General features: G+C 39.6%; 1 protein-coding gene across 4 annotated transcripts in view; it reads left to right on the forward strand.

Annotated features, from left to right (window-relative positions):
• Window positions 1-13,602, forward strand: part of trappc9 (trafficking protein particle complex subunit 9) — a 265,848-nt gene that overhangs the window by 44,706 nt on the left and 207,540 nt on the right. For all 4 annotated transcript variants that reach the window (XM_032535067.1, XM_032535068.1, XM_032535069.1 and 1 more), the window contains 3 exons: window positions 4,798-4,883; window positions 10,226-10,352; window positions 10,497-10,629. In XM_032535067.1, coding sequence (XP_032390958.1) covers window positions 4,798-4,883; window positions 10,226-10,352; window positions 10,497-10,629 — 346 coding nt within the window. The remainder of the gene's footprint in view (window positions 1-4,797; window positions 4,884-10,225; window positions 10,353-10,496; window positions 10,630-13,602) is intronic.

The raw sequence follows: 13,602 nt of genomic DNA on the forward strand, positions 1-13,602 counted from the left end.
ATAGATAGATAGATAGATATTGATCCCAAAAAAATGGGAAATTACGGTTACAATGTACAGTACAACAAAAATATGGTGCGTTTTGAAAATGAAACCTGTTCTGGTAAAACAGGGCTTGAGTCTAAAGCTTTCCCCTACACGGATACAGCATTGCATTCTTCTATTTAAAGTATTAACTAAATGCCCTCCAGAAATGTCTGAGGTGCTCATGACTAGTAATTTCAATTATTCAGTATGTAAGATTCAATTTATTATTTATTTATAGTATCAATTCATAACAAGAATTATCTCAAGACACTTTACAGATAGACCACACTCCAGAATTTACAAGGACCCAACAGTTCTAGTTTCCTCCAGAGCAAGCAACAGTGCGACAGTGGCGAGGAAAAACTTCCTTTTAGGCAGAAACCTCGGTCAGACCCAGGCTCTTGGTAGGCGGTGTCTGACGGGCCGGTTGGGGTTAGAATGAAGAGTGGCAATAACAAAAAAAAAAAAAAAAAAAATGAATATGAATATTTAGATGATAGTTTAACAGAATATTTCTCTATAGGTTTAACAGAATATTTCTCTGTAGGTTTAACAGAATATTTCTCTGTAGGTTGCAGCAACATGAGTACAACATCTTCAGTTCTTTCTCTCGTCCAATGAAAGATGATTTTCTACTGCACACAAGAGACCGTTTGACAAAATAATTTATTTGCCCTTTAGGGAGCACAGGCAATGTTTTCCCCAACCATGCAGTCATGCGTTGGCTCAAAATATTCATTATTGCTTTCTGCGATGCGGTTCGAAACCGATGCAGCCTTTGGAGATCATTGCAGAAAATGCTTGTCTAAACGTGAAATAAAAAAGTGATATTGCAACGCCACTTTTGCGTTTTCTCTTCAGATCGTTTCAGTGTAAACATAGCCTTAATTGGCTGGCTATGCGAGCGTGCCTGTGAGCCAGGGATGAGGTCGTCTGGGGCTTTCCAGATATTTATATCACAGATATCTTTCTTTTGACTGAGTTAATTTCCCAAGCTGCATGGCTTGGGTTTGCCTTCCATAAATCTCTTTTCCTGCAAGGGGTCTTAGGTAGGATTTTCAGCCGCTCTTTTGGAAGTCTATTCACAGCAATGGACTCTTCAAATGGACTACAATGGACTATGTTACATTTCAAAATGGAGCTGGGAATGGCTGCAGTGGGACTAAAGTAGCTTGTCAATCTAACCAACCCATTCAACGTCTCATTCAGGAATGATTGATATTGCAGTGCAGAGCGTTAATCTCTTTTAAATATTCTTTTTCTAAAAGTAAGACTTGCGCTCTTTCTAATATCCAAGTTTTTCCTCTAAAGACGCAGCAGCCATAATTAAGGGTGGGTACCTTTCACATCTGGACCAATACTAGTTCCAATACCAGGACCTGAAATCCGGTTCCCGGTACCCAACTGTACTTTCGCTCTGTAATTACAAACAAATTATCTTAGAACATTATGTTCTTTATTTAGAATGTTTTACACTGACAGAATTAAACAATAAAAAAATAAAATCCATCCCTCTCTCTTCCCCAAACCTGTCCCTACAACCAATTTAAATTGAATAATTATTAATTTCTTACTCACTGTAACTTTTATTCTTGTATTTGTATATTGTAGTCTGTTTTATTTTCATCATGACCATTTTTGAATTGCCTTTGTCACAAACCCGCCGCGAGGAGGGGAGTGTTCCTTCTTTTTTTTTAAACTCATAGGCGGTCTACCAGCAGTTAAAATCTTCCCACTGACAAAATAGGACACACCACAACACAGCTTGGTCTAAATGTAATTCTTTATTCTATACTAAAAAGGTTAAGACTAACAAACAACAAGTATAAAAGAGACAGCAGGGAAGGGTTAAAATTCATGTACTATACTAAGAGTCATGTCCTTATCGTTTATGGTTCAATGTTCGTTTCAGTCCAAGGCAGCAATGATGCAAACGGCAGCCACGTTTCACTCCCGGGAGCCAGGGTCCTTCTTCGTCTGGTCGGCGTAGCGTCTTCGTTGCTCCGTAGCTGGCACTGGGAGGGAACAGAGAGAGAGAGAGAGAGAGAGCTCTCAGAACAAAGATCACAAGCAGTACTTCACGCCACACACTCTCCGAGGATAGCCGGCAGACGTTCCTTTACTTATCTGCTTTCTCGCGTTTCAGTCCTTCTCGGAGTGTCTATCGTAGACGCTTCTCCCGTCCGTCCACTCGTCTCAGCTACCGCTCTCCTCCGTGTCTCTTTGGCTTCACTTCTCTTGCTTCGATTCTGCTCTGCTCTCCTCCTCTTCCGCCAGTTCCTCTTGCCCTCGCCCGTTGCTTCCCCGTGGCTTCTCTGTCTCTTCTGTCTGGCTTCTCTCCTTTTCACCGCCTTGTTCTCACACACCTGCCCTCATCAAGCCCAGGTGTGTCCACTTGTGTAATTCTGAGCTTGTTAAGTCCGAGCGACAACAACAAACAGGGGGGAGGGTCTCCAGTCTCCATAAAGAAAACCCACCTAAAACAAGAAAATAAAGCCACCACAAAACCAAACATGCAATACAACAAACTCAAGACATGCCACAATAAACCCAAACAGAAAACACAGCAAACACATGCAATAAACCCAAACCAAAATCACAGCAAACCCATGCAAACATATCAACAGTGTAATCTACCTTTGACACCTTGTTGCTGAAAGGTGCTGTAGAAATAAAGTTGCCTTGTCTTACAACCTCAGCCTGTCAGTCGGTCCCCAGGTCAGAGAAACCACTGTTGTGAACCAATATTTGGTAGTACCGGTGTGATTCGGTCGGTACCGGTAAAGGCACTGGGTTTGGTACCCAATCCCCGCCATAATGCATTGCTACCTTAGCTGTTACAGTTCCCATTTCTCTGGAGTCGATTTAATTAGGTCCCAACATAAGTTTATCTCATTATCCCTGCTGTTAGCGCATCACAACAGCTCAATAAATGTCATTCTCTGAACTAAAAATGCCCCATTGAAATGGAAAGGTCCTATCACGCCCTTAACAGCTCCAGCAATTCAAACTAATGTGATTCCCCTCGGTATATTAAATGTGTAAATGCGCTACGTGGTCCACAGCATATGTACACCCGCACATTACACTCATGTGATTACTGAACATCTTATTCCAAACCCATGGGCATTACTATGCTGCTGTAATGGCCTCCACAGTCCTCAGAAGGCTTTTTTTTTGCATGGTTTGGAACCTGGCTGCAGAGATTTGCTCTTATTCTGCCATTAGTCTAAGCATTAGCCCTGCTGAAAAAAAGGAGTAATTTCAACGAGGGCTCTTTGACTCTGTTTACTTGGTTTTACAATGCGTCTTGGCAAATTGGATCACACAAGTCGTCAGTGCTAAATACAAGTGTAAACAACCATCAGACTTCTTCTGATCTGATCACTCAAGTCACGATATCAAAGTGGTCTGGGACGCATTTGACCACACATCTTTTGTAGTGTAATCGTTATTGTGTCCTGATGAGTCCCCAACAAGGACATACAGTAACATAAAAATACATCATCATTGCAGGATGTGGTGGTTGTTTTGGTGACTGGCGCCAACACTCTTTAACTTGCCCATTGCACAAAGAGTAAGATGAAGTTTTGTGTGACCGTCCATCGTTTTTTTTTACCTCTGGAAGGAGATGTATTTGATTCTGCTGACAGCGATATGTCCAGCTGTACCAACACAAACGCTAAAGTGACTGACAAGAGTGTGGGTGTAATGATTGTGCGCAGGCCCTTTAAACTTCAAGCGGAAGAGAAGTAGTCATGAAGTGAAGGCAATTGAGTTTTTGTAAAGTAATCCAGTGGGATTTTGGATCACGGATTGGAGCAAATATTGGAAATTGGTTTTTAAAAGCAATAGAGGGATTCCAAATTCTAATCAGATCTTGTAATCCGATTTTACATTTGATTTGAATCAATCCTTCCTTTTGGTTTTTCAAAACTTTGACCTTGATTTGGGAAAAAAACAAGATTATCCTGATCCCATCAAAAGGGTGGATTCAGTTGGGATTTTCTTAGTTTATTTTTTAAGTGGTCATAAAATAAATGTTTACTGATCTATACATTCCTTCATATTTGAAGTATTTATGAATCATGTCACATCTAATGAGATATGGACTATTGTATATTTTTTGTTTTGTTGTTTAGTATTATAAAAAAGTTTTCTGTTGATTACAGTGTTTCTGTTTCTTAAAATGAAAACAAACAATGGCTATTTGTTGCCACCGGTATTTTATTCACCTGTTCTTTTCTAAGCCAGACGGCTACACTGTTGGTTCCATTGAAGGCTCTGGTGAACAGGATTTGGTAATCCTAAAATTTGGCAATTAGACCATAAAAGTAAAATGGATCAGGTGATCTTGGATAGCAAAACATGGGATTTCCAAATCCGTATCAATTTGATCCAGATAAAACAATTTGAAAAACTGGGCCCTGGAGACCCCTTTTTTTTTTTTTCTTATAATTTTTGGGGAATTTTAGGCCTTCATTTGGATAGGACCACTTATACTTGAAAGGGGAGAGAGAAGGGGAATGGCATGCAAGGGTTGCAGGTTGGAGTCAAACCCACGGCCGCTGTGCCGAGGAGCAAACCGCCATGTATGGTTGCCCACTCTACCAAGTGAGCTAAGGGTTAGGGTCAACATAATCTCTCACTGACTGTTGCATTGGCTCTGCATATAGCCTCATGGCAAATTTCCCTCAGCTCATTAAAAAAAAAAGGGTTTTAATACCACTGACATCTTATTTTGAAATATATGTCTTTTTCTTTCAATAGACTTCCAGTGGGTTCAAGGAGATGTTTGTGAAGTACAGCTCATGGTCTACAACCCCATGCCTTACGAATTGCGTGTGGAGAACATGGTAAGGGTAATTTATTAAACTTTGTTACACTTCAAATGTACTGTAATGCCATGCTATGCAATTGCAATGCTTGGTAAATGGGAATATTTGAATATCTAGCCACAGCTTTGTGAAAACCGAAGGTTGCTGACTTGCTTTTCTTGCTGTAGTAGTACAAACAGTCCCTCTGCAATCACCTGAGTAGTGCAAGTGATGAGGCGTTTATAGTCATCCTTGATAGCCTAATTAAGGGCAAGGTAACATCTTTTTTTGACAGATTAATATCGTAACAATTGTAGAAGAAGTATTTTTTCTCCCGACTGTTAGAAAACATCACGAGGGAGAGGCACGGCCCCTGGAGTACTATTACTTTTATGGTTTCACACACCATCCTGTGAGACCAGGTTCTGTATTGAGGTAAACATAAGGCAATTTGGCTCTCCTTTTCTTTGCACAATACACTTTAAAAAGAGACATTAGGCAGTTCAAAAATAATAGTGCTTTTTAAATTCAGAAGGACCTCCAACTGTACTGTTGACCTACACTTGTGCAACATCCATTTCCAATTTATTGTCTTTGTCAGTCCCTTTACCACTCCTTCTCAAAACACCACTTGAGCCACTTATCAGGTTCAAGGGTGCAAAAGACTACCACATAAAGTGTTCTTCCTGCTCACTGCTGTGTCTGTTTATGAATGCAGCAATGTAGGACAAAGTAATCATCATGCTCAATAAAAGGCCAGCAGGCGGAGGCCTACTTTCATCTGCTAGGTGACAGCAGCACACACAGAAGCTCACGCAATGTAATACCTGTCAGAAGTGATGTTGCCTTTAATTATTTGGAAAGTTGGGAACAAATTGGCATGAAAGTTTGGTGGCAGCGTGTGAACGGAGACAGCGGCCTCTTAATTGTGGCGGCTGTCTCCGAGCTGATGCCAAATAGACTTGGACAGGTCTCGCTGGTTGATTTAGCCTCCCTGCCTCGTCTGATAATGGCACATGCTGTTACAGACACAGGAAAGTCATGCCGCCTCCGGTTTGGAACATCTGGAAAGTGTTTAGTAGAAATAATCTCAACCAGCCAGTTGTCTGAGTGTGCATTTGTTATATTACTCCAGTGAATTTGCCAAATTTGTGTCTGATAAATATTGTCTGACTAGATCACAAAGTGTGGCTGAAAAAGAAAAATTGCTGAGTTTTTTTCACGTATACAAAAGAGTGACTTCTACAATTAAACAAATAATGATACAGAACTTAAAAAGCAAAATATAAATCTGTTCCATAAAAGTGGGAAATTATTTATTTTTGCTCACGTTGATATAGTCTTGGATTGATTGATCAAAATTAATCAAGTAATGTATGAATTGATAAACACAAAATTACAACAACAATTTTGATACTTGTTAATGATTTGTCATATCAATCAAAAAATCCAAACATTTTCTACTGCGGGCTTTTACAATGTGATAATTTGTTGCTTAACAGCATTGTGAAATAAATATATCTTTGGTCACCTTGAACATTCTCCTTTACCCATTCACCCACCTCCCTTAACCCTCACCTCTGGCCAGCAGTGCACATTATTCAGGAAATATAGAATCATCAAACTTAAATGGCAGGCTGAACAGGGCCAATAAAATAAAATAATGTATATACATATAAATAAATAATCACAAATAAGGAAAATAAAACAATCAATTAAAAGATCTCCAGGTGGCATAACATCTTCAATAGCTGTATGTCATATAAATTAACCTGTATCAGAGACAGGCGGGCCTCTTGTTGATCAAGTTGCCAGTTAAAATACATCTTTACAAAATTCTAACAGTTTCATAGACAAAGCAAATAAAAAATGTATTATAAAAAGTAAAGGTTAGTAAGTCCACAGGAACAATGATGATGGTTTTTCTGATTGTTAGAAAGTTTCCTAAATTACTTTAATATCAAGAAATTAGCATTACAAATGTTTTGAAGAACAAGGTTTTTTATGGCTTTGAGTTGTGTGAGAAGTCAGCCGGCTCAGCATTAGAAGGACTCTAATAAGAATGCTCTATGGGCCCGAAATCGCGAAAGCCTGAAAAATGCACTTGATTGAATTGCCATCTGAAGTTCAGAGAGTTACTGTACTTCTTACAAAATATGAGCTGCCGGTTTGCAGAGTCGCTGTGAGGTCAAATAGTGATGAGGATGTCATGAACTCCCCCTACCTGCAGGTGAATTGATCAGGTCACAGATGGAGGCTGAGGCCATATATGGCAACTGGGAACCTCAGGTGGTGTTGTAGAGTCACGCAGGTAGAGACGAGCTGCCAAGATCTCCTCTCTAGCTATGACAAAGAGACTTTTGGCCCGTTGGACCTGACAGCATCTTTTCTGCTGTATATAAACCAGCTCAGACCAGAGGAACATCTACTGCTGTTATAAACCAGCTCAGACCGGAGCAGCGTCTATCTGCTGTATATAAACCAGCTCAGACCAGAGGACATCATCTGCTGTATATAAACCAGCTCAGCCAAGAACATCTATCTGCTGTATATAAACCAGCTCAGACCGAGCAGCTTCTATCTGCTGATTTAAACCACTCAACCGAGGAACACTATCTGCTGTATATAAACCAGCTCAGACCAGAGAGCATCTATCTGCGGTATATAAACCAGCTCAGACCAGAGAACATCTATCTGCTGTATATAAACCACTCAGACCGAGGCAGCGCTATCTGCTGTATTAACCAGCTCAACCAGGGAACATCTATCTGCTGTATATAAACCGCTCACAGAGCGTCTATCTGCTGTATATAAACCACTCAGACCAGAGAACATCTATCTGCTTATATAAACCAGCTCAGACCAGAGGAACATCTATCTGCTGTATATAACAAGCTCAGACCAGAGGAACATCTATCTGCTTATTAAACCTCAGCCAGAGGCAATCTGCTGTATATACCCAGCTCAGACCAGAGGACATCTATCTGCTGTATATACCCAGCTCAGACCAGAGGAACATCTATCTGCTGTATATAAACCAGCTCAGACCAGAGGAACATCTATCTGCTGTATATAAACCAGCTCAGACCAGAGGAACATCTATCTGCTGTATATAAACCAGCTCAGACCAGAGGAACATCTATCTGCTGTATATAAACCAGTTCTCTGGAGTACACACAAGGTCACTTTTCCATCTTCCGTCACCAAGGTGATCCTGTAATTTAGCTCCTTCACAGTCGCTACACGACTTCAGCACTCATACTCAGCTTTGTTTTGGGCTTTATTGATTATTCTACAAAGTGGAGGGTATTTCTTTTTTTTTTTTACACAATCCCCAACCCCACCCTTTTTATTTTCAGAGGGGTCACTGTCTGATGCTTCTGTCTCCCCTCAAAAAAGGGTGGGATATATATTAGCTTTTTCTTAAAATGACAAATCATGTTTTTAGTTTTATCTCTTAACTGAACCTAGATCAACTGAGTTATTTGCAGTACATATGGATTAATCCCTCGATTCAGAAAGAAAGCAAGGAAATAATATATATTGTATGATTTGAAATGTGTTGGTTGGAGAGGAGATGGTGTTTTATTTAATGCCTAGTGTTGCAATTTTGAGCCAATTCTTACTAAAATAGAATTCTGTCTCGGTAATCTGTGTTTTTTATTTTGTCTGGCTTTCTCTGCATGACTTGTTTGTTGCTATCAGCTGTGCAGTAAGCAGAACAAAGAAATAATTGTGACTGTAAATGTTAATCATGTGATTATCATAGTATTAGTTAAAGCAAAACAAAAGGTCAACTGCACACTGTCAGTGTGCAATGTGAAGTCAATCCAGAGCAGCTCAAACAATACAATGCACATTCTCCAATCGTTATTGTAAGTGAAACAGGCTAACTAACCTTTTCAAGGCTGGATGCAAATGAACTATTTCCAATAGGTTAACACTGATACTTCTGCTATCCAATAAAGGCGAATAATGTCCTGAAGTGAATGCAAGGTGAGTTTAAATCCCAGCAGTGGCACCTCAGAGGCCCAGCTCTTCGGCAGCCTTCCCTCTAGTGAGGTAGTGTCTGCTGTTAGGGATTGATGCAGTCATTACGTCACCTCAGTCTGCCTCGTGCAACCAGGCAGTGTGTACTGGGAATGTAAATAAAGTTATTCCAATGGGGGCCCGAGTGAACATTCAGAGAAAATGTTAAAGGCACATGAAGGGCTTTTTCTGACTACAAACAAGACTTGGGTGATATGGTCTGCTTTTGTCATTGCAAGCAATTTGACAAGTATACTATGTCATTCAATTGTATTTATTAATAAACCTGAAACCACACTATTTTTTTAAAAACAAATTAAAGTTTTGAATGAATTCCAGGATACATCTTTTGGTTACATGGCTGTGACTAAGATAATGTAAAGACACAATTACACAGCCTTTGAAGTAAACCACGCCTTAGTACAATGGATATAAGTGGCCAAACCGTTTAAGACCGGACCCAAGTTGAAGGAAACCAGAATTATCCTTTGAGAAATTCTTTTATACAATTGGTATTTCTACATTTACTACAAAAACTTTCATTAAAGGGATCAGAGTTACCCATTGGACAGCCAGCTCAAGATGGCATGGACTGTTGTGGTCTCTGCAACGCCCATTGAGAATTCGGACGGCTGAAATTTAAAGCTGTCTGATCCCCCTTCCCTCTATGTTGTGATCTGTAGGACTTATTTTCAATCGCTTCTCAGGCTCACATGGCTCTCAAGTGGCTATTTACCATGGAGAGCAATTTTCTCCAATGGAAATGGCCATATCAGGCTGACAGTGATTTAATCTTCAAGACATCATGGGTAGATTAAGATGATGAATCACATGAAACAGTTGGAGAGGTACTTCACACGGAACTGTAACTGGAGAATCGGTCAGCATCACATCACTCTGCGTTTTCAAAGGGAAAACTGAGAAAGAATTAGGGCCTTGTTAGCATGCAATGCACAAACAGTCAAATAAGAACCGAGAAGTGTGTTTGTACGTTTCTATTGTTTCGAAAATCCGATAGCTGTAAAAAACATTCTCACTATGGTGCTCTTTGTGATGAGAGCATTTTTTTCCCACATGGAAAGCAGGTTTTTACACTTTCGGTCTTTGCTGAATCAGATTTACAGGTGAAAAATAAACTTTTCTCATAATAATCACAAAGAAACATTTACAACTATGGCCTTATTGCATGCTTGTGCTAACACAGATTCAAGGGTTTACACAACCTCTTTTGTTCTCATCTTTTTATTTCAACTGGCTCATGCCATCATTTGCCAAGAACATTTTTACTTTTTCCGTTTGTGTTTGGTCTTTGCTTCTGTATGTATTATACTTCTATCTTTTCTTGTTTTCAGGGTTTGCTGACATCTGGAGTAGAGTTTGAATCCCTGCCTGCTGCGCTGTCCCTGCCTGCAGAGTCTGGCCTGTACCCCGTCACTCTGGTTGGCGTCCCACGTACAGCTGGCAACATCACAGTCAATGGTGAAGCCATCTGAAAACTGATGTTTTTTCAGTACTCAAATGTTGCACAAAATGAATGAATGAATGAAAAAACAAAAAAACAACTTGTCTTCTGTTCTTCAAAACATCACCCACTCATTCCCTATATTGTGTATTTGAACCCAGGTTACCACACGTCAGTGTTTGGTGTAAACAGTGATTGCCTGTTGGAGGGCCTGCCTGCTGTGAAGACCAGTGGCTGTTTGGTGGAGGTCATTCCCTCCCTTCCTCGTCTCCAGCTCAGCACATCACTACCACGGTCAGAAACTCTCTGAATTTGCAACATGACATCGGGACTTTGCTTACACATACACACCCACCTTCCAGTGGCATGTTATCTGCACGCATTTTTAATTGGAAACATACAACTTGAAAACATACACTTGGCGTGTTATCACAAGAAGAAAGCGACATCTGATTTTAGGAAATGTGACACACGGTTGGGTTTAGGAAATAAAGAACCAGTTGGGTTTAGGAAATAAAGAACCGGTTGGGTTTAGGAAATAAAGAACCGGTTGGGTTTAGGAAAAGAAGAAGGGGGTTGGTTTTAGTAAAAAAAAGAAACCAACGGTTGAGTTTAGGAAATGTGAAACGTGGGACACAATCCCCGGTCTCCTGGGTGAATGTCCTGTGTTTTATCCCTCTTCAACCCCGACCACCCTCCCTACACAGATTTTTGCCTTTTTAAACTACTCGCTATGGCGTGAATTCACACGTAATCACAAGGTAATGTAAATCAATGGAGGCCAAACTGCGTCTCTTTTTTACCATGTAGCACTTTGAGATTTTCGCAAATATAAAGTGCATTACAAATTAAATTTTATTATTATTATTATTATTATTATTATTATTATAATAAACAGGCTAAAAAGCAAGTATGCCCCTTGATAACACGCCAATAATGGCATACAAAGTGGTGTGTCATACTTACACCATTTCATGAGATCAGTCTGCAGAATTTGGGTATTTTCATGCTCATGTGTTTAACTAAACACCAACACAACATATAACACATTTGTGTTAATGCAAAGTTTGGTAATGCCCACACTATTTAAACAACTAGCTAACCGGATTATTTGACAAGTTTACAGGGGGAGTCCCTAAGTAGGACAGTGACATATTCTTTATTTTGTAGACTCTGTACTCCAGCACAATGGATATGAAATGAGTATCGGATTAAAGTGTTAAGTCAGAGGTTGAACTTAATTAGATAAACTGATCTAATGGGACCAACATTTATATAATGAATGAATGAATTAAAATCACTATATTTATAGGACCTTCATTGTGGTCTTTTTAGTAAGTGAAACACATGCTCAATTCACTTCACCTTACGTTGTTTTTATTCCACTCATGGAAACAGACACATTTTATTATCCAACTATAAATTATTTGCTATATTTCATCACATATCCATGATCGGAAAGGAGGCAAAGACAACAATCTTATTTTACCAGCCCCTTCCTCATATGAGACAACAAACAGAAAATAGATAGACTGTCAGTCATTTATCATTCAATTCTACTGAGAAAAGAGACAGAGAGAGAGAGAGAGAGAGAAGACCGAGATACAAAATTAAAAATAATAGTAAATAAATAAAAATAAAATACTGTTTTGGCAACTTCAATTTTTTTTTTTCTTCTCTTCTTTGTACATTTTGTGCACTACCCAATAAAGTTGAATTGAGGTCTGGTGACAGACTGTACAGACAAGCATATTGGCCATAAAAGTATAAAAGGGCAACAAGTCCTAAACTGTTCACACACGATTGATGTGAACACCCTCAAACACCGTTAAAGCTGAGAGTCAGCACTTTACCTTCATAGCTAGTTTTTCTTTTCACATCCATTGTGCTGGAGTACAGAGCCAAAACAATGAAAAATGGGCCACTGTTCTACTCACAGACTGCACTTAGTCTAGTGTTGATATTCCATATACTAATAAGTAACAAAAGGTAAATATTTATCAGTGTGTCATTGGCCTATTTGATATGTTGTCACACACAAATCCTTTCGGGGAATGATGCAGCATAATCAACATCCTTTAAATCCTCATATTCCAGATTAATGACCTGAAAGCAGCCCAGAAATGTGTATAATTTAAAATAATCCAGACTGTAAATTGTTGCTGTTCTCATAAGATCTGCGTGTGCGAGCGACTGGTTGTGCTAAAAGTTTCAATGCCATCAATTCGTTCATGTTCAAATCAGAGTTTAAAGGGTAATTAACAAGTAAGTATTGCACATTTATCTCAAGCACTGTCCAGGCTCTTGTGCATTGAAACACTTAAAGGTCCAGTGTGTAATGTGTTTAGTTGTTCATTATCAAAATCGGTGTTGCCCGTTCACAAACGTGTCCTTTTTTTCATACATTTTCACCACCAAGTCCAAGTATTCTAATGCTAATGGGTATCGTCGCTTACTGACCCCGGCAGGTTTGAAGAAGGAAACATGGAGGACCACATGTATACAAAATCCAAATTTCAGGAACAGGAGTCTTCTTCTACACCCAGAAAAAAAAAAAGGATATTAAAAAGAGCAAGAGACCGGCTTTTTGAAGCGTGACGGCTACCGTAGCTGTAATACATACTTTGATCTGCGTGGTGCGAGAGAGTTGATTGCAGTGTATGATCTCAAAGCTAGATGGGAGAAATTCCTACACTTTGGACCTTTTTTTAAAATACAACAATACAAACAAATCAAACCTTGGCTGCTTCACTTGTAAACTGACGATATTTGTAACAGACCATTTTTTTCCTCCTATGTCAGAAATAGTTGCAGACCTCTCTCAACTTAAACATCAGAGTATCGGGTGAATTTGTTTTTGTGTACGGTGAAATCACATTTTTGTAAAAGTAGGAAACGTGAGAGGAGAAATCATGGGTTAAATTACTACAAGTGAAGCACCCTGTGGGAGTGTTGTAAATCATTCTGACAGGCGAGCTGCTGAAAGATCCGCTATTTCCTGTAGGTCACGTCTGTAAGTACAGCCCTTCACCAGCTTTTGATGTGGAAAGTGTTGTCTCCAGTGTTAGAAGCGTATCGCAGCAGATACGTGAAGCAAAGAGAATACCAACGCTATTCAGTATGCTGTCTGTTGGATGCTCTTGCTGGCTCCACTGGCAGACCTTCAGCTTTGACCTCAGTTGAAGAGGTGCCTCATAAACGTCTCAGATATCCTTTTGCCTCCAGCACAAAGTTTCAGTCTCGCAGCTTCTCTCTCTCTCTCTTTTT

This window comes from Etheostoma spectabile, chromosome 14, assembly GCF_008692095.1.
Source record: "Etheostoma spectabile isolate EspeVRDwgs_2016 chromosome 14, UIUC_Espe_1.0, whole genome shotgun sequence".
In the NCBI taxonomy this organism is placed as follows: domain Eukaryota; kingdom Metazoa; phylum Chordata; class Actinopteri; order Perciformes; family Percidae; genus Etheostoma; species Etheostoma spectabile.